The sequence below is a fragment of the Medicago sativa genome, chromosome 5, assembly GCF_051527215.1.
Source record: "Medicago sativa cultivar Bolivia chromosome 5, Bolivia_mono, whole genome shotgun sequence".
Classification (NCBI taxonomy): domain Eukaryota; kingdom Viridiplantae; phylum Streptophyta; class Magnoliopsida; order Fabales; family Fabaceae; genus Medicago; species Medicago sativa.
The window spans coordinates 22,281,916-22,304,220 of NC_140753.1; the positions used below are offsets into that span (position 1 = coordinate 22,281,916).

At 31.0% G+C, this 22,305-nt stretch overlaps 1 protein-coding gene and 1 long non-coding RNA gene across 3 annotated transcripts; both read right to left on the reverse strand.

Moving 5' to 3' along the window:
* Nucleotides 1-12,122: 12,122 nt before the first annotated feature.
* On the reverse strand, nucleotides 12,123-17,258 carry LOC146921037 (ATP-citrate synthase alpha chain protein 1). 2 transcript variants are annotated; one of them, XM_085714429.1, is made up of 13 exons: nucleotides 17,086-17,258; nucleotides 16,714-16,823; nucleotides 15,746-15,922; nucleotides 15,441-15,602; nucleotides 15,251-15,331; nucleotides 15,076-15,127; nucleotides 14,820-14,934; nucleotides 14,632-14,713; nucleotides 13,718-13,813; nucleotides 13,519-13,620; nucleotides 12,763-12,879; nucleotides 12,556-12,672; nucleotides 12,123-12,438 (listed from the first exon to the last, which is right to left on the reverse strand). In XM_085714429.1, the coding sequence occupies exons 2-13, from the start codon at nucleotides 16,810-16,812 to the stop codon at nucleotides 12,367-12,369; spliced, it is 1,272 nt and encodes a 423-aa protein (XP_085570555.1). In that variant the 5' UTR covers nucleotides 16,813-16,823; nucleotides 17,086-17,258; the 3' UTR covers nucleotides 12,123-12,366. The 2 variants fall into 2 exon arrangements, with proteins under 2 accessions (XP_085570555.1, XP_085570553.1); XM_085714427.1 differs by having other exon boundaries at nucleotides 14,632-14,734.
* A 2,540-nt stretch (nucleotides 17,259-19,798) lies between these two features.
* On the reverse strand, nucleotides 19,799-20,941 carry LOC146921038 (uncharacterized). Its single transcript, XR_015010754.1, has 2 exons — nucleotides 20,755-20,941; nucleotides 19,799-20,396 (listed from the first exon to the last, which is right to left on the reverse strand). It is a non-coding gene; the product is annotated as an uncharacterized LOC146921038 (long non-coding RNA).
* Between the last annotated feature and the right edge of the window lie 1,364 nt (nucleotides 20,942-22,305).

Sequence of the window (22,305 nt, forward strand, 5' to 3'; positions counted from 1 at the left end):
AGAATATAGATTAAAAAATGTGATATTAAATAAGTCAAATCATTTTTATATATCCTAACAATATTTTGAAATATTAATAACAGAGAATTAAAAAAAGATGGAGAGGATCCTACCTAAATATTGCCCTACTCATCATAGGAGCTTAATATCTTTCAAAACAACCTAGGGACGGATGGAGGGGTGGGCAAGCAGCGGCCCTGTCCCCTCCCTCACACAACTAGTTAAAAATATAGCAATGTGATAACTAAAAATAATTTTTTGAGTAATTACTAATAATATTATTTAAAAAACTAATAATATTGATTTAATATTGTTAATGAAGGTTGGTTCAGTTGTTAAGGAATTTACTCGCCTTCAAGATTGTAAGTTTAGCTTCTATTGTCGGTATGAGAACTTCTTTAATAAATGATTTGTATATATATTTATCAGCTCTCACCATCCTGAAGTTTTGGATCCATCCTGAATTATAATCTAAAGAAACAATATTCTTCTTTTTACAACGAAAGAGGCTGTAAATTGAAATACAATTTGTGTTTGTATGTCGAATAATGTTTTATTTTAACTACTCTTTTCAAAATATTTATTTTTAAGAAAAAAGCCAAATAAATATGAATTATTTCATGAGTATATCTCTCAAAATAAAAATCTACATTAAAAAGAGACTCTAAACCCTGTTGCTCTAGCTAACTTGTGTACAATGTGTTGTGGACAAGTTCACGCTCATGACTTAACGTACACTTAACTCTCAAAGTCTCAATGCTACTTGCTATGGGTAAGGTGGGATTGACTATGTCTAGCTTGAAATTCCATAACTCAAATCTAACTTGATTTCCACGTAAAAACAATGGGTCATGTTAACAAGTGCTCACGAGGCACTAGCTAAGGGAGTAAAAATAGAAATTTTTCATAAAAAAAGAATAACATTTAACTTTCATAAAGTTAAACATTTTATTTTTCACCACTTCCCAATGCAAAGTTTCTATATTAGTTGTTCTTAACTAGTGCCAGTGCCCAGGGACACTAGTTAACATTTCCCAAAAACAATATGTCACATTTTATCATGACTTGGGTCAAAAAGTTGCATACTTTAGGTTAACTCAAATATGTTAATAATTTGTAAAAGACCTTTTATCAAAGGTTTCAAACCATTACAAAGAGTAGATCTAACAAACACTATACCTGAAAAAGTATTATGTAGTGGTTTTGTAGGGTTGAGTAGATCAAGGTACTGAAAAAGAAGATCAACGAAAGTAGAAATGTATAAATATAGTTTTTTTTTTATTTTTAAAGATGGATAAATATAGGTTAGAAACGACTAATTAATCAATTTCACATTGATCAGCACAGCAGTCTTTGTGTACACATTCTGTAGGAGTTGGTAAATGAAAGTTACAGGTGTTTATTTGAAGTTCATTAATTTTACTCTTGAACATAATTTTTCACAGAAGGGTCCTTTTAGTTTGGACTAGTGCATGTTTTGGTCCAACTTATATCAGTTAAATGACCTACTATTGTAGGTTCCCTTCCAGTCAAAGCATACTATACACCCTATTATCCAAAAGCACACTAGCAATCCAACAAACCCCCAATTAAATGACCTACTATTGTAGGTTTTGATTAATTCACTGTTATCTTTCAAAACCCCCAATCTTCACATCTGATTTGTGTTCTGCAAATGGGTTGCTGTATTTCCTATTGACAATAACGAACTACAAATTCAGAGTATGTCTTAATTTGAACTTTTCCCCAATTAATCCCAAGTAAGCTGTAAAATTGATTTTCCATAATATTTCTCTCAAATGCTACAGTGTACTCAAAGATATTCCACAATAAAGGAACGCTGGGTAGTAATTAAATGCTATATTTGGATAATATGCATCAAATAGATTCAGAAACAGACCACTCAAAATTAGTTGTTGTGTATACACTATATAACGCTGGGTAGTATTAATTAAGCGCGGCACCGATCTAAATAATTCCTTCACCTTCAGGGTTTCACCGAACAAGGCACTTTAAGTACGAAACACTTCTAATTCTTGAATACCACTTTGTGTTGTTGGTAAAAATTGTTTTTTAAAGAATCAGTTTTTTGGTAAAAATTGTGTTTTAATAAACAAGTTTTTTAATGGTAAAAATTGATAAAAATTGGTTTTTAAAGAATAAGTTTTTTAATGATAAAAATTGGTAAATTTTTTTATTTTAAAGATTAAGTTTTTTAATGGTAAAAATAGTTTTTTAAAGAATAAGTTATTCAAAATGACAAAGATCCATGTCATAAACCTATTTTTACAAAATGACAAAAATGTTACAATGCAGCCAATCTTACACAAGACCTACTTATCATTCAACTTGTACAACAAGTACCGAATAATCAATCTCAACCGTAGGTATTAATTATTAATATATCAAAGGTCACCCTTCAACTGGTCCAAGTTGGACCCCAACGTTTACTGGTCCAAATTAAAAGTTACCTTCACAGAATATATAAGGATGAGTTTTATTTTTAGGCGTTTGAGTTTTGACTCAGTTGATAAGAATATTGTATATTTATATGTAGGGGTCGGTAATCAAACCCCAGACACCCACTTCTCCACATTTAAAATGTGTGAGCTCTAGCCACTAGGTTACTTGACCCAAAATAATAATAATAAAATATAACTAAATGCCTCAAAAAAACTAGTTAACATTTATATTATTAATTTTCAGGAATTATCTTAAGAGAAAAATTTATATATAGTTGCACATGAATTATTCTTATCTTAATGGGAAGTACTTTTCACCTTTTTTTGGATAAATTGTTTGTTTCTCATGAATCTTTTATATAATAGAATTTAAGAAACTTGTAACACATAAGAATGCAAAATTTCTATTATCTTATTATCAGAAATTTACAAAGTAATTTGAAATAAACATAATAGTGTTACTAGAATATGACTCATTATTGCCCTAAAAAAATACGACTCATTATTCATTTCAGCACCCAAACAAAATACGAAAGTAAATCTCATTAAAAAAATATTAATGTAAATATTTGAGTCTTTAGTAGTGGAAGACAAAAATATTGACTCTGTAATCAATTTGTTTTGGGGAATTAGTCACTTTAGTCCCTGAATGGGAGAGGATTCGTCACTTTAGTCCCTGAATGAAGAGAAATTGCAAAACAGTCCCTGCATGGTCAATTTCAGGGACTAAAGTGACTAACGGAGTCGACATTCAGGGACTAAATTGACTAACGAAGTTTGCATTCAGGGACTAAATTGACTAATAAAGTCTACGTTCAGGGACTATTTTGCAATTTATCTGCATCCAGGGACTAGAGTGACGAATCCCTTCCGATTCAGAGACTAAATGACTAATTCTCCAATTTGTTTTTGTTGATGAAAATGACTCCGTGATCATTGTTAGACCTCTCTCCTAAAAATAACAATAAAAATCACTAGGATAGACCTACCGAGGTATCAATGTCATTTTCTTTGGGGAAACAACACCGACAATTATCTACTTCATTATACCAAGATCATCGTCATCATCCAGTAACATAATTTTTTGATTAAAATTTTAAATGTTTTTGTTGACAATTATTTTAAGGACATTGCTTAAAAAATATATTATAGCAAAACTTTATTTTAAAAATATAAGTTAAACACGTGTAAAAATAGTACTTATTTTTAAAACACTAAAAAAAATATTAATAAACTCAATCAATATTTCCTTTAGCATAAGGTATACCTGAGAAAAAAATATTTTTATGTAAAAGTTATTATTTTTAATTCTTTTAACAATACTTTAAGAGAACTTCTTATCATTTCTCAAATTTCAATATCAAAATACATCTTTTCAATTTATGTCTATTTTTAAAATGTAAGTAAGACATACAACATAAAAAGTAAGAAGTAGAAATAATCGTAAAAAAAAAAAAAATGCTGTCTGTTTTATAAATTCAAAGGTGGAATAGTAACTAAAGTAATTTTTTGACGACTTAAATTAGAGAATATGTTGGTCTCAAATGATATGCCAAATACAGCGTTCCTTCAAAAATGTCAAAAATAGTGTTTTTCTTTCTGTATCTCATGTCGCAAACTCATTAAATACTTATTTTCCTTTTGAAAAAAATAAATAAATCGTGTTTATTTTTGTAAGATTATCTTCAAATTCAAATATTTTGAAATTATTTTACCTTTTTCTATGGTAGTCAATATAAAAAGCAATGATGAGAATTGAGAAAGATAAATTAATCATTTCTCATTGAGGATTAATTTAAGGGGAAAAATTACTACCTCTGTCCAAGGTAGTCAAGGTTTAAAGGCTAGATCGTGAAGCGGGGTATAAAATATTTTTTTTTCTTCAATAATTTATTTTAAAATAATAAATAAGTTTATTCGGAGATTATTGAATAATCGACTTCTAACCAAAGTTAATTTAATTCTAAGAGGGATGCAAAACTTATCTTCATCTTTGTGTATGGAAGGTTTTGTTGTGAATGAAACAGCCAAGCAAGTGTTCTTTGATTCTCATATATTGTCTTAACCTGATTTGGATGACATGTATATGGACAATTTAGAAGCATTGCGACCATGCAGTATTAAATAATAATTATATATAGTTTAACATTTACTCTTATTGATCTAGTTAAACTTATGGTTTGGTCTTCGATCAAGGCTAAAGTTAAAAAAAATTATTTACGATTTTTATCGATGGAACTACCAACCCCTCATATGTTTATGAGTGGTTTTTCCTATAACATAATGTTGAATTTTTACATTTTTTTGACATTGTAACGTTGTTTCAATCATGATACTTATTGTGTTTAGATCGGTTGTGTTGTTGTATTATCTTTTTGGTTTGTTAAGAAAAGTTAGCAACTTTAAAAATAAAAAAAAACTAATGACCAAAAACTGTTTTTTTTATGTCTCGTAGAAATAGTGAGCTAATTATTCAAGATCATTTAAATGAAGTGGTAGGGATCTTTTCCAACTTAACTAAAGATCATATGTTACCATCTTTTGTTGGATATGCTAGACCCAAGGTTGCATAATGTCAATCTGGCAACACAATTCATCCAGAGTGCCTTGATATTATGGGTTAACGATATATTATTTTTGATTACGGATTAAATAGAATCCCTAAAAATTTATGAAAGACTAAAATATATCTTTATTTTTATTTTTTTTAAACACATCTATCAATGTTCAATACTCACCGAACTTTAATGTATGCTCTGTTAAAAATAGTATTGGCCGTGGTAGAAAGAATAGGGGAGGACAATGGTCCCAATGCATAAGGAGTTAGGACTTTCCCACCGCTTTTTTGTTGTTTAAGGCGTTATGTGACGTAAACAAACACTCAAGCTTCTTGAAAAAGAAGTATAAGAAAGGAAAGTGAAATAATAATTAAAAATTTCTTGTCTAATAAAGGAGTATGGGACGTAAACAAACACTCAAGCTTCTAGAAATTTGCTTTGTTTGAGGAGGGAAAAACTAATGTCTAATGGCTATCGAAATTTTCTCTCCTCTAATTTATTTATGATACATATATATATATATATATATATATATATATATATATATATATATAGGGTCTTGCTACAAGCCACCCTTTGGTGGTGTCTTTTAGCAAGTCACACCTCAAGGTGTGATTTTCACTTTTTAGTTATAACTTTGCTAAAAGACACCTTCATAAAAGTAAGTTGGTGTCTTTTCGCAAATGCTCATAGAGTAACTTGCTAAAAGACACCTTCACAAAAGGTGTCTTCTAGCAAAACCCATATATATATATATAGGGTTTTGCTAGAAGACACCTTTTGTGAAGGTGTCTTTTAGCAAGTTACTCTATGAGCATTTGCGAAAAGACACCAACTTACTTTTATGAAGGTGTCTTTTAGCAAAGTTATAACTAAAAAGTGCAAATCACACCTTGAGGTGTGACTTGCTAAAAGACACCACCAAAGGGTGGCTTGTAGCAAGACCCATATATATATATATATATATATATATATATATATATGGGAGCCCCTAATATGGACCTCAAATTAAAGGGACCATAGGTGAACCTTTACAAATGACAGGCACCAGCCAGTCACCTAATTTGGGAAAAAAACTATTTTCATTCTTCTTCTTCAAACACTCAAATATACAATTCATATTCCATCTCCTTCGACTGTCACCACCATGGTCCGTTCCTTAATCATAAGAAATAAAAATGTACTGAATAAACCGGATCTATGAGTAGTAGATGAAGACCCTTTTCTTCTCCCTGAAAAGGTTCAAATTTTTCACTTCCATTCATCCCTCTTTTCTTGGGTAATCAGAAACAAAACCGTTCCTGGCCCATTAATGTAATTCTATTCGATTGTGGTCATTTTTAGGAGTAAAAGATTTTAGCTTTTTCAAAAAAAAAAAATTAGGAGTAAAAGTTTGCACTTTGATTTTAATAATAGCTTTATTACTCTTCTTAATCCCACTCGGCCTGTTGTTAAATAATTTTGATTTTGACCCAGCTTCCATCAAAACCTTTTATCCTTTTATGAACAAAATGACTATGATAAAATCAACCCAATATGTTGAAAGAAATAAGACGATATTTTCCCTTTTGGCTCTTCAAGTTCCACACTAATGGCTTTTCAACCTAGTTTCATTTCAGCACTATATTTTGATTAATAATTTTTCTAAAGGTTGTGTTTCTTATCACTTAAACAAAACAAAAAATAATATCAGATCTTTTAGAATTTTCGGTCATTGAGAACCTACAAGAATGGGGACGGTATTGTTGTTCATAGAGAGAGAAAGCGGAATGATGACATTGAAGAAGATAAAGACACGAGAGAGAAACATGTTTAACAAAAGGAGAACTTAAACAATTATTAAAAAAATAAATGACCGGCTACTGTATGTAAAATTGAATGGTCCATGTTTGGACCCTTTTTAATAGGGTGCATATTAGAGGCACCCTATATATATATATATATATATATGCACACATACATTCCTTAAAAAAAAAATATACATACATGCATATTTATCCTATATATAAAGAAAACTACCGCTTTCAGCACACTTTTGGGTTGAACTTTTCTTTCCAAAAATACCCTTAATTTTTTAATTTTAATTTTAAATACAAATAACACATGTAACAAATAGATAAGAATAAATTTAATTTAAGGAGAAAACTTACCCACAATTTCTTATGAATTGTTCTTACTGTTAGCCAATTATAAAATAACACGTGGATTACTAAACCATGTCACTAATCGTCCCCGTTAATCCTCTTTTACCTCTGTTAACCACATATCAAACTCACAAAAAACCAACACAAAACAAAAATTCATATTATTTTTTTATCAACCGATTTTGTGTTGTACATCTGTGTTGTTCCCCTCAATACAACCAACAAAGATTGTCAAGTATTTTCATATCCCTTCCACAAAAAACAGTATTTCCATATTATTTTATTAATATAAGTTACTCTTCCTTAACCTTTGATCAATTGTAACAAACGTGAGCAAAAAATAATGGCAAAGATTGGATTTTAAAACCTCTAAAAAAAGATTAGTAACAAATGTGAGCAAAAAATAATGTTAAAGATTGGACTTTAAATCTTCTGAAAAAATATTAGTAACAAACGTGAGCAAAAAATAATGTTAAAGATTGGACTTTAAATCCTCTAAAAAGAGATTAGGACTCAAAATATTTTAGAAAAAGATTTGTTAGCACTATATTAAATATTAACAAGTAGGGTTCTCACAGTTAATAGCTCGTTCCCGCATTGTTTAGTTTTTCTCAACCTTTCTCAACCCTCTGCATCAGAATTCAAAATTAACCTGTAAGTTATTTTCTTTTTCTTTCATGTTACAACTAATCAAAGTCGATTAATTTTATGGATTATATTTGACTTTCCTGGTTTATAAGTGATTATGATTCAAATTGTTTACGATTAAATTTAAGGATTATTTGACTTTGCTGATTTATAATTGCTTATACAAACTATGATAGCGTGTTTTTTTTTTATATAAAGAGAACCGTGTTTTTTTTAATTATTAAATATAAGGAAAATAGAAGGAGAAGATAGAGACTTTACTAGAAAAGTAGTTTTTAAAAGACATTCTTTTATCGCAATCATAACAATGTTTCTTTTACATAACATGTCATTTATACATTTATGTTATGATGTTACTAATTACTGTTAGAATAAACAATAAATGATAATTATTTTATCTTAATTTTATATGCAGGCAAACTAAAATATGTTGAGTTCAAAAATAATTTTGTTATATGCCTTGACAATATTTTGTTTATAAATCAATATATCAATAATTTCCATTAATATTTTAAAATTTAAAAATTTTAATCTAAATTATACAAACAAACATAATAAAATAATCACATGCGTTGGCGCAATAGAAAGAGCGGACTGACGGGCACGATGTGCCCGTCTTTCCGCTAGTATATATAAAGAAAACTACCCCTTTCAGCAATTTTGGGTTGGACTTTTCTTTCCAAAAATACCCTTAATTTTAAATTTTAAATACAGATAACACATGTAACAAATAAATAAGTATAAATTTAATTTAAGGAGAAAACTTACATTCAGTTCCTTATGAACTGTTCTTACTGTTAGCCAATTATAAAATAACATGTGGATTATTAATCCATGTCACTAATTGTTCCCGTTAACCCTCTTTTACCTCTGTTAACCACATATCAAACTCACAAAAACTAGCACAAAACAAAAACTCATGTTACTTTTTTATCAGCCGTTTTTATGTTGTACATCCGTGTTGTTCCCCTCAATACAACCGGCAAAGATTGCCAAGTATTTTCATATCCCTTCCACAAAAAACAATATTTCCATATTATTTTATTATTTTATTAATATAAGTTACTTTTCCTTAGTCTTTGATCAATTGTAACAAATGTTAGCAAAAAATAATGGTAAAGATAGGACTTTGAATTGTTGTCGTGACCTTAACACTTCTCAAGCTCAAAGTCAAAGCTTTAGTTAGAACTTAAGTCAGAGTTCGGCTTCTTCTCAACGCACTTCGTACAACGGTTTTTCCAATCTGTCTCAAGTTAGGCCAATTGTTGAATTTATAAACTTAGTCAAGGTCTGCTTTTTTTATGCACAAACATGCTTTGAATTTTTTTACCCACAAATTAAAAATACATATTGCATTATTCTTTATTTCATGTGCATAATTTGTGTTAGGAAACATACTGCATCACTATTTGGAAAACAACTAAATTCAATCCTAACCAGTTTGGATGGTATTATGAGAGTTGCACCAAATGTTCGAAGAGATCAATATCAAATGGTGCTAGCTATAGATGCACAAGCGGGAGCGATGCTTAATTTCCATTTGTTTCAACAATGTTAATTGGACAACGGGGTACATATAATCCACATGCATGCATTTATCTAGACTTTATAGGAAGATAATAGGAACATAAATTAGAAGTCATGGTACATTATCTTTAGCTTAAAATCAGTTATGCTACCTTCATTTTATAAATTATATGTAACTATATTCGCATACATCTTATCCATGTTAATATGCAGTAGACTAATATTGCAGTTATTTCTCTGTTTAGCATTTCCCAAACGAGGTGTCAAGAACAATTCTGAAAGAAAAGCGCAAAACAATCACTCTCATTGATGACCAGACATAGAGAAAGTATAAGTGTTGCCTTATTACCGCCGAAAGAGCAAGCTATGAAAAATACTTGGGTGGGCAGTGGTTCAATTTCTGCAGAGATCGTGTGATGGAAGAAGATGGTAAGCTCATCTTTGATCTCAAAAAGTCACCGAAGAACTTGCACGTTCGAGTTGTTCCAAAGTAGATCTTTGCTGCTGGACTATTTGAACTTCTACTATTTTGGCGTATCGTTTTGGACTGTAATTGTAAACTATCTTGACTTTGGGATGCAATTTGTTCTTTTCATTTTGACTGATGTAAATATTGGCAAAAATCCCTTTTTGGTTAGTTTATGACACTTGCAGTCTCTTTTATAAACCTAACTATTATGTAACGTTAATATGCACATTGTTGGTTCCTTCATTGGTTCCGATTAGTATCATGTTAGTTATAATGTTGTTTTCCTAATCTCTTGTACAAAATGAGATTTGTGCAATATGTTTGCTTGATTTTCACATTTATGAACGACGACAATTTCTTAGAAAGATGCAACTATTTCCTTTAATTTGCTCATTTCTCCTTCATAACAAAGTTTTTTAAAAATACAGTAAAAGTGATTTATTTAGAATATCCGAGTTTGTGCAATATTCATTAATTTGCTCATTTTTCCTTTAGAACAATTTTTTTACAAGATACATTATTCAACCCGTGCAAAGCACGGGTTTGTAACTAGTTATATTATATTCTTTAACATAGACATATTGACGATCAAATTAGAATATTGAACTTGAAACCATAAGCAACAATCTTTCATGTGAATTTCACGAATTGCCTCAAACTCAAAATATTTACTAAAGATCTTTTATTTGTGAGCATCATCCTTGAATTTGCACCTTGGAGGAATCTCCGAAAGAAATATTTCATTTCACCTCCTCATCAAACTCCAAAAATTTCTCTTTAGATCCACACATGCAATTGATTGATCTATTACCAAGATGGGACAAGATACCATAAACCTTTGTCATCCTTCTCATCATTTTTAGGTGCTAGCAACAATGTTCTCTCAAAAACTTCTCCATCATCAACAAAAATGACCTTATCTTTAGCATTAGTTCTACACTCCCAAGAGTAATGACCATATTTGTGATGTTTATAACATTCAACATTAGATTTATCATACATCTTTTCGTATATCATAATTCCATCTACCTCTTTCTCTTCCACAACCTTTTTGTCCCTTCATTATTGTTACTAGCGGAAAGACGGGCACTATCGTGCCCGTCTGTCCGCTTTTTCTAATGCGCTAACTCATGTGATTATTTTATTATGTTTGTTTGTATAATCTTGATTAAAATTAAAACTTTATCAAAAAACACCGTTCATAATTTTTAAATGTTAGCGCAATAAAAAGAGTGGAAAGACGGTCACGTGAGGGAAGGCCATTTGAAAATATTCGATTTTCAATTTTTCACTTTCTTTGTTGGCTTTCTTGTGCTATGTGACTCCTGTCTTCTCAAGGAACAACAACACTCTATCTTGAAGGCGGTTGAAGGAAAGAACTGGGTAACCGGAGAGTCATGAAACAAGTTCCGGTTTTTTTTGGTTTGCCGTCAAATGGACTGGTTCAGTTTCTTTAGATATGGATTGGGTTTTTAAAATCTAAAACGATATGTTTAGTGATTCGGTTAGGAGAAACTAGTTTTTTTGAACACCCCTAGTTACAACAAAGTCGTTCTCTCAAGTGGTGACAACGTAGCCTCCTTTTGAAGTTGGGTATAACATTTCTTTCAATACCCCAAACATCTTGAGATCCTAGCTAGACTTTCATATGCCAGCACCAATTATCATTATTCCTTTTGGTAAGACAAGGGAATTGAAACAAACTTATGTAGTGTTTGGATTTGTGGAAAAACTAGCATTTCTCACGTCCTGAGGTCACGTTGAGGAAAAAGCTACTCTTTCAAGCTTCAAATGGACATGCGTTGGCGGTGACCCACTTGGGTCCTAAACATATGCTAAAGCTATTGCTAATCATCTTTCAACTCTGTTTTTTTTGGTGGTGTCGGGTTCAAATCTCAGACCTTGCATATATTATGCATTGTCCCTACCAACTGAGTCAAGCTCACGACAACAACTCTCAGTGTTTCTTTCTATCAAGCTCTAATAGTACCACTTTGTTCGTGGTAGAGGAAGATATATAAAAACAAGTGGATCTCTAATGTTTGGAAGCAAAAGATTTATACTAGAACTATAGAGACCCTTTGCCCATTTCTCCCAATTTTTCCACTCACATTTTAGTTGCAGTTTTTCGATGTTTTTTTTTTTTTTAAGAAGCCAAACTATCCCACCATAATTGGCATCGGAAAGAATCGAACCTGAGACCTTGATACGAGCAAACTCCAAGGTCTCAAGCCAACACCACCCGGTCAACCCTAGTGGGGTTGTGGATATGGAGAGAAGAAAAGGCAGAAGTATATCAACACACAGAAACAAGTATCAGTCAAACAAACAAAAAAAAAAACTATATTTATTGTATCAAGACAGTGCCATCAAATTCTACAAAAACTGAGACAACATTTTCAACCACTCTTTTTGGATGACTTCATTTTGTAAACACACGGTGTAACTAAATTTACAAATTCCAGGAACGGGAAAGGAAATTAAGAATCAACCATCAACGTTCACTTCAAACTTGCAGATGACATGAACATAAGAAAGCATTGACCTGAAATGGATAGTTAAGCGGAAGCAGTAATGCACTGTATTGCCTGTTTGCATATACCAGTCATTGTTGCTTCAGGTCCATAAACCTGTAACAAAGATATCCAAAAAGAATTAATAAACTGCTCCTCAACACAATTTTTCCTATTAAGCACCATTTGATTGTTCAATACAATAAATAGAGGCATGAATTTCAATTAGCTAACCTCAATCGGGATGCCAATTTCCTCTCCAAGTGCTCGCATTTTTTCTAGACCCTTTTGGTAGTTCGGACCCCCTCGCCTCACATAAAGGTGCATTCTTGCTGCCTTTAACTTTGACTCCTGGATCACAATAGTTCAAAAATCAATTAGCTCTACTACAATAAGACTCTCATTATACAATTAAGCAAAACTCTACTGTTGTGGGATTACCTTCTCCTTTAGTGCCCGAATTATGCCACTAAAAGTAGCAGCAACATCAGTGAAGTTAGCTATGCCTCCACCTATAACAAGAGCCCTTTTTTGGCCATCGGGGTCAGCAGTTGCACACTGGAAAGAAATAAAATGATTATTTTAGCTATAAAATAGAGTAACAAGAGCCCTTTTTGGGCCATCAGGGTTAGCAGTTGCACATGGAAAGAAATAAAAAGATTATTTTAGCTATAAAATAGAGTAAACACTCATTTTGGTCCTTGAATATGTCAAGTGATATCACTATAGTCCCTGAATTAACCAAAATTACAAAAAAAAAAAAATAAAAAAAAATCCTTGAATATGTCCATTGTAGTAGGTTTGGTTCTCAAATGTGTTATAACTTATAAGTTAGTTAATTTGGTCCTTGAATGTGTCTTCCATTAGTCAAATTGGTCCAATAAATTATTGGCAAAAGATATACTCAAGGGTGTTTATGTATTTTGGATAAAATTGTGACTATCAATCTATGACACCCGCTTCACGCATTTAGGGACCAAAATTATTGTTTACTCCTACAGAATACAACAACAACAACCAAGGCTTATCCCACTAAGTGGGGTCGGCTACATGGATCAAATGACGCCATAGTGTTCTCAGAATACCTATAGTTTTTTAGAGACATCAAGCAACGACCCGTTGTTCACGTTAGCACCACAATTAAATCTTTAAATTGATAGGTACAACAAAAATAACGCAGAAATAAAAATTACTTACATCAATTACAACTCTGGCATACTGCAAAACCTCCTCTTCATTGGGTGCACCACTATATTCTGCATAGTTTCCAAGCTCATTTGCAAAGCCAAGATCGCCTACCTGTATTAATTAATATTTAGCATAGAAGTTGTTACTTCATGCTGCAAATATGGAGATTAAGTATGAATTATGTTTTAAAAATATAAGAGAAACCCACCGTATCAGCGTAGATGACACTAGCGCCTCCCCCAGCAACCATTGTCCAAATTCGGCCCTTTGGGTTCAACACAGTGAATTTTAGAGATGCACTTGTCTGCGAAAATTAAACAAGTGTATAAATTAACTAATAGCATCAAATCATAACTGTGCGTAATAGTATTATTGTGTTCATCAATAAGTCATTGATACGGACATAGACTCCAGTAATAATTTAAGAAATAGAAGTGATTGAATGCAACTACATGTTTGGGTTCATATCCGTGTCTGACACCGACACATGTCGGACACTAGGCACGTCTTCAATATGAAGTATTGTTGTTTCTGATAGGACACCTAACATATCCTAGAAGAAAGTGGAGCCATATGAGAGAAAATGAGTTGGTTGGTGAAATCCCTAGAATTCAGAGAGTTCAGTTACAGGTTCGCTATATGAAGGAGCGAGGTTGTGTACTGATATTCATTAAGAAGTTTGTTAGCAAATGTGTTAGGAGAGAATGTCTCTCTGGTAGGAGCTTAGCTCTGGGCAGGGGCCGATTATCATTTCATTCTCTGTTTTGCCACCATTGTAGAGGTTGTACGCTCGTTCATTTACATTCAATAATACACAGTTTCATTGTCTTCATTTTATGGGTTCCATCAGTTTCATAACTTGTGAAAATTTAATTGAACTTGAAGATATGATAAGCACTCATTAACATTGTATACTAAGAAAAACAGATAAAGCCTTGCAACATTTTAAATTACACCAGATTCCTCTAAGGGGTAGGGGGTATTCAAAATACTACCCCCAAGTAAGAAGTTAAAAAAACAAAAAATATGTACTTAACAGGCGCACACACATTTTCTGGACATACATAGTCTTGACTGAATTGAATAAAATTGTACATTTAGGCCAAAGTTATATTAGTTTACCTTTTCATCTAATCCATGAATGAAAGACTCAGTGGCACTCATAACCCTTCCAAATGGCAATGGAAATTCAATGTTACCCCACCTGCAACCAATACGACAACGTCTGTTCATTACTGAAAAATGCCCATTAGTATGAACTAACAAGACTCCTTCAAAATAACACATAACATTTGTTAAAAAGAACCTACTTCTTGAAGTTCTTGAAAGCAGCAGTGTCATCTAGCTCGCCTCTCATATCCAAAGGATAAGGCTTTCCATCAACCAATGTAAAAGGATTCATCTCTAAGAAAGTGAAATCCAGATCTGACAGAAAAGTAAAATAAAGAAATAAATATGTAAATCTTAAAAGAAAACAGTACGGTTCAAATGTAACAACAGTCTATAAAGTAGATTGCACAAGTACACCCAGTGGCGTGCTAATATACATTTTGTTACGTTGTATACCTTGAAAAAGAGTGAAAATCACCTTGAGAAATTCCTCAATTTCTCCCTTGATCTATAAAAACAGTGCATTGTAATCAATCACATTGAGTTATATGCATAAGTATAAATATATACATAAAAAGTCCAAAGTTAGTTTGTTCGTAAAATAACAAATTGGCAGTTAAATTGAATTTACCTCCAAGGGAAGGGTTGCAACAAGTGGGGCGATGATTTCTGATGTAAGAGACACTCCCGTTGGAATAAAAACAGTCTTAACCTGAAATATGACCAAACCAATTTGAAGGTTATGGATAATAAGAGAAAATTTTATGTGCAGGAAATAGATGGTGTTCAATCTACAAGATGAAAAGTATGTGTTGTGGTACCTTATCCCAATTCTCTTCAATATCGATTCCTCCACATTCTGAAAAGCTTATGCTGTTTCCAAGTCTGTCAGAGACAATGTTAAGGTAATACTCTTCATTATGTAGGATGAAAGGTTCAACAATGAAAGTTGTTATCGGTCCCTTGCATCCACCCATTTCAACCTATATTTTCAATAAACACGTGACTAAAATATATCAATGGTTGAAAGGGAAATATTTAAAAGTAAAACAACTAAAAAACATAATGTAAGACAATGAATGTAAGGTTTGAAGGACGGACGGAGCCAGAGTGGGAAAAAGCACACCTCTTTACCAAGACGCTCTTTCACAAATGAAGCAACTTGGGCCAAATCCAAATTCAAGGCAACCAAACCACTTTTACCACGCTTCCCAAATAACATGTCAGGTTTCACAACCAATTTAGAAGAAGAAAGCCATTGTTCCTTGTCTTGCAGCTCAGTGAAATCAGTGGCTTCCGTAACCTTAAAGCACAAACCAAAACAAATTCGATACTCAAGTCTAATATGCACGCTACAGTGAATCAAGGCAACATTGTGAAAGCTTATTGATTTCTGAAAAATGGACCTTTATTAAACTTGCATACACGTTACATTTATTTTGAACTGATCTTATGGCATAAGCACTTGCAAAGGAGCATATTAAGCACAATGTATGGAAGAGCTTATTAAATAGCTCATGAAATTCCCATAAGATATTTTTCAGCTTATTTTTATAAGCTGATCATGATAGCTTACACAGAGCTTTGTGTGAAAATTATCTCTAAAACTTCTTCAGTTATAGAAACAACTTATACATAAATTTTTATGTGACATACAATTATCATATAAGCAATTAATTAAGCTGCTTCTACAAACTTTCCTACTTTAAGTAAAAGTGATATAGTCTTGAATTGCTAAACAAATTTTAGTCAATATATTTCACATATATAATTATGCATATTAACCAATCAATTGTGTTCTTTCTACAACTAAAATTTGATAACTTTCACGACAATTTTTTTAAATGGTTAATTACATTCAGTAGATGACTAATAGATATACGAGTGTCAATACTCATTAAAAATCGACATATCTTCCCTAACCATGAATTCGGACATAATTAACCACATATTTGAACTGCACTAACCACTTAAAAATTTATCACAAAAGTTGTTTAAATTCAGTTATACAAAAATCATTTCTCTAAACAAATAAGAGTACATTATAACAAAGTAAATGTTTAAAATTGCTAAATCATGATTAAGAGTGCTTACTTGTGCAGACTTGATAGGTAAGTCCTTGCCAGATAGTCTCTTAAAGTGCTCCTTCAACAATCTCTTAGAATCATACTCTCTGATCTTCTTGCGTGCCATTTCTTCTTAATCTAAACTTAATCAAAAATCAATCAACTAACTATCAATTATCAAATAATTAATTCAGTTTAACAGATCCTCGCTACTATTTAATATGCAATTTCATACAGGGATTCAATTCAACCCCATATAATTTTTGTGTGAAAATAAAGATAACCCATTTCAAATTAGCTTAATGGGTCATCAAAACTAAGATCAAAATTGGAACTTTATGATTCAGTAAATTGAATTCAACAAATTGAAAAATGAAAGAAAGTGGGATCTGGGAATTACCGGAAGGAGGATGAGGTTGGTGAGATCAGTGGTTGGATCTGAATTGATGAACGAACGATTTGGTTTTGTGTGATGGCACTATTTATATAGTTGAAAGCTTTGAATTTTTTTTTTGTTTGGAGAGAAAGAAAACAAGGAAAATAAAATGATGAGGTTGTTGGGTTGGTGAAGATGATGGCTAAGAACAATTTGGTAACTAACAAAACAAAACAATGTACATGTGGGGTACCTACCTATTACCATATTTTCAACTTTCAACCTTTACTTGTGTTTCTGTCAAAAAAAACCTTTACTTGTGTTAGGGCTATTTTTTTCTTCTTCTAGGAATAAAAATTAAAAAAAGATCGAATTTTTTTTCTCAAGTTTTAGCCACCTTAATAGAAAGGTGAAAAATGAGTTGGTGAATCTAACATATATTCAATTTGTCTATATTTATAAGCATTTTTTTAATAATATTTTTTAGGTGGGTTAGGCTCTAAAGGCTAATCGAAATTTTGATTGATCTTAAAATTTAAAAAGATCTTACAAGGTTGCTTACATATCACACATCAAAGACTTTATCACATTAGCTCTATTTATAAGCATTTTTAGAAGAAGAAAAATATGTCTTTAAATTATAATTTATATTATATTCTATTTTTTAGGGCCATTTTATGTACTATGTGAAATTGTTAGACGCAATTATTACATTTTTTTTAAATATATTTTTAATTAATATCATTATGTGTCTTAGAATATAAAAAAAAATATCTAATACATGAAAAGTAATTTGGCAATAGTTTTACATAAGTTGTATTTTTTTTAATATATATGAAAATTGATCAGGATTTTTATAATATGTCTATCTATCTATTACTTATATATAATTGGAGAATAATCATGCAAACCATAATTTTCATTTTTTTTTATTTATAAAATGTCTTTTTTCCCCTTTAATTTTGTCGCCTCATTCTAATTTTTGCCCTCTTCCTCTTAACTCATATATCTACTTCACTGTAATAAATATAGAACTTTGGTGGTGCATATCAATTGTTTTTGCCCTCCCACTCTTATCTCATATCTCTATTCACAACTCTACATTATGAATTTATAAGATGGAAAATGCTACTTCTCAAGAAAAATAGCTTCAAGAATTTTTCAAGACACAGTTGGCAAATTTTAATTGGATGATTTATTTGTCCACTTCCTATTTTTCAGTCACATCTCCTTGAATTGTGGCAAATAGTGCATTGTGATTGGCTATTCTTTATTCTTGAAGAATTCTTGATGTTATTTTTCTAGAGATATAGCATTGCTCTTATAAGATATGATATTCAATCCATATAACGTGTATGATGTTCGACACGTGGTAGCGTCCGTGTCTGACACTCGTACGACACACTAGGTATTCTTCTCTTTATTTTTTGGGTGTCCGTTGTTTCATGCAATCCACCAATTTCGAAACTTCGTAGCTCATGCTCTAGGTCTCATATAAAAGTTGAATACCCAATTGGAGAGCTCAACAAATTAATCCGTGAGTATGTTCCCTAAATGAATTTATACGCTTTCAATCACATAAGTTTAAGTTGTACATTATTTCTTCTTTGCATCGGTACCTTACAATCATACATCAAACAATCATTGGAATCTATTAAGGTTTGATAACTACAATCACGTAGTGTAATTTATTGCCACTAGATCGTCTACCCGGGTCATATACTTTGAAGAAAAAAAAATACTTAAATGTATTATCATTGCAATCACCATCTTTACCATTTAAAAAAAGAATCAAACAATTTTTTGGTGTAACTCTTGATAGTGCATCGTATATCATTTTACAATCTCCAAGGATAGAGAATATTTAAGACTATCTAACCCCAAAGAAAATAATCTAATCATACTTTTTAGCATGAAATGAAGTCAAATAATTTATCAACTAAGACTAAAATTAAACTGACATATATTAGACAAAATCAAGGCAATTTTGCCCCACAAACCTCGACTCTTTTAAGAGCTTACGCATTAGGATGATATGAATGATTCAAATAACTTTGCATGGGAAGAAATGCAGTATCTATAACCAAAAAAAGGTTTTAAAAAATGAAAATTTGATGATTCAATATATTCGACTATGATATAATTTAAAACTTCTTTTTAACAAACTGAAATGAGATATATTATAAACAGATATAATGTAAAACTTTAATACCCATTATTTGATGAAAGTTCACATTACCATTAAATCAAACATTTGGGGGATGCAAAATTAAATAGAAACAAAACACTAATAAACATTAGGTGATTTGGATCAATTAGTGGAATTCCATGAATCACAATTTGCTTGAAAATATTCATATCCATAAGCAAGAGTCTTACTTGCAAAATGAAATAATGAAGATGTGAATTAGACAAAGACCATTAGGAATTTCACTAAAATTTCCATTAAGAATCCCAAACGTCGAAGTACTTACATTTGAATGAGAAAATATAATTTTTTTGAATACATTAAGTTATTGTAAATTTTTTTATAGATATTCATTAACAATTTTTTATGGTAAATGTTATTACAAATTCTTTTACAACTTGTTCTTTTTTTATAGATATTCATTAACAATTTTTTATGGTAAATGTTATTACAAATTCTTTTACAACTTGTTCTACATGATATTGTTCTTCTAGAAATACATTCTTCATTGATTTTTCTAATATTGGAAAAAAAATAAAAAAAATAAAATAAATCAACTGTGCTTGCTTCTCATTTATTCAACATGTTTAGTCCCCAAACAATCCAAAGACTACTCTATATTGTAGAATTGTGACAAACAAATTAAAGCAAAATTAATAAACGTCATTGTGATATTTGTCTACCATAAATTAGTAGTAATAACTTTGTCAAAAAAAAAAATAGTAGTAATAACAGTAATTGTTTCATAAAACATGCAATACTGTTTACATAAAAGATTATGCAGCAGGAGCAAGCTTATGCATAATCTTCTATGCGTCATCAAGAGACCCTTCTTTTCACAATTACGTGTTATTCACTGTTTACTGCAACATAGCCTTAACAAACCATTACCAATCCATTAATGATATTTGAGGCAAAGCTTCACTACTCCTATAACATGCCTTTCAACCCTTGCCATAAGCCCATAATGAGCTAATTTCTGCAATTGAATCAGCCTCATGACAACGTAAAAAAGCGGCACAAAACTTTAAAAAGTCCTTTAAATAGTAAAGTAACATCCTGACCAACTCACTTGCTGCATAATTTTACAGATATGAGATGTGATATTTTGTCTTCAATCCAAAATTACATAAGAAGACCAAGCTACCTGTAACAGAGCGTGAAGACAATTTAAGCTCAAATCAATTTGATAGCAATATATTTTACCGGATTCCATTCAACCTCTATAAGGACAAAAATGAAAGCAATAACCGTGCATCCTATGTAACTAAAATTGTTAATTGCATGTTACAAATTTATTTTAGAAAAGGAGAACAGAACCCGATTCCAATCAACCTATATATCTACACATTTCAAAAGACCAAAGAGGTTAACATGAAATTATTGATTTTTTCAACACATATCTACACAATACGAAGCAAATTTTTTTGAAAGTACATGAAGAACTCAAAACAACTAAAATCCATTGAACAAAAAAAACAAAACATTGGAGATGTACAACTTACCCAAAATAAGAAAGGCACAATGACATCAGAAGTCTCAAGCATCTTAACTTTGCTTTGCTCTCTATATTAAACATTGGAGGTGAACAGTTCTCATATATATTCTTATGCACCATATTCAAGCAAACTTGAATGTCATTAGATTAGACTCATGGCAACATCATGGATTAAATCAACAAATTAAAGAACGTAATTAGCAACCACTATATATATATATATATAGGGGCCATATCAAGTGAGAATGGGTAACTTATGTGAGAATGATGAGAATAAATATGGACCCTTGGATTAGAAATGATAGCTGAGATTAAAAGATCTTTTAATTAGCTCACGTGACTTTCATCATCAATGTTTTGTTTTTCCTATCTTCTTCATTCATTTTTACGGATCTTCATTATTATCTTACATCAATTCAGCTTTCTTCTCAAGATCAAACCTTTGGATCAAAATATAAAAACATCATTTTCACATGTTTCAAGTATTTATAATTTACTTAGTTAAAAGTAATTTTATAAACACAAAAAGTTTATGAATTAATCTTGAATCTTCTAGAAAGGTAGAATTTAAAGAGTGAGAAAAAGACAAATCAATGGTGGAGGATTATATAAACTAAAACTTCTTTTTTTCTTCTTCAAAAAAGTAAAACAGATGATTTCGTGAGAGAATTTAAATCAGATAATTATAGAAAATGGGGATTTTTCTTTAACTCACGAAGGGCATTAAAATTGATTTGGAATTTAGATTAAATAGTTATAGAAAATGGGAAGATCTAGTGAGAATATGAAGCAAATTTCTCAGCTTTGAAAACAAAGCTTTCGAAAAAAAAAAGGAACATGAAAATTCTTAATGTTTGAAACACACTTTGCTTTGCTAAGCAGATTTTAAATGCCAGTGATGGTTGATTGAAAGTAAATGGCGGAAGGTGAATAGATGAAAGCCCTTTTGCTGAAAAAACAATTACGAGTTTATGAAGGTTATAGGCGTAGATGGCAGTGGTGAGTTGGAGAAGATGACAATTGATAAGAATAGGAAGAGGCACGTGCTATTAAAAATAAAGCTTTTAATCTCAGCCATCATTTCTAATCTAAGGGTCCATATTTATTCTCATCATTCTCACATAAGTTACCTATTCTCACTTGATATACCCCTATATATATATATAGGGGTTTTCTATCATGTGCAAATTTGCATATGTTAAAAAATTTAATATAATAACTTTGCATTGGAACTTGAACATTTTGTATTAAATATATAACTTTGAAACACACTTTCCTTTAAACAAAGAAGAAGCAATATTTTTTTTTTTGGTTTTTATGGAAGAAAGACCAATCGAACCTAAGAAAAAAAATATAGAAGAGAGGTGTTCCTGTTTTGGAGAATTGGACATAAAAAATTTTCCTTCAAAATTGTCTTTTTGTTCTATGTTCTTTCTCGTTTCTGAAGCAGAAGAGATTTTTTTTCTTTCCTTTTTCGAAGGGAAACATAAATGATTTAGAAGAGTTAGACATCAAATTCATATCAGAAAAAAATAGAACACCACACAGAGCTTGGATT

Bases quoted from the DNA above. Each gene is read 5' to 3' on its own strand.
- LOC146921037 (XM_085714427.1), bottom strand. From the start codon at position 16,812: ATGGCACGCAAGAAGATCAGAGAGTATGATTCTAAGAGATTGTTGAAG. The intron at 13,814-14,631 runs GTAAACTAATAT...TAATTTTCGCAG, and splicing joins TTCATGGATTAGATGAAAAG to ACAAGTGCATCTCTAAAATT. The intron at 12,673-12,762 runs GTAATCCCACAA...ATTGTGATCCAG, and splicing joins TTCGGGCACTAAAGGAGAAG to GAGTCAAAGTTAAAGGCAGC.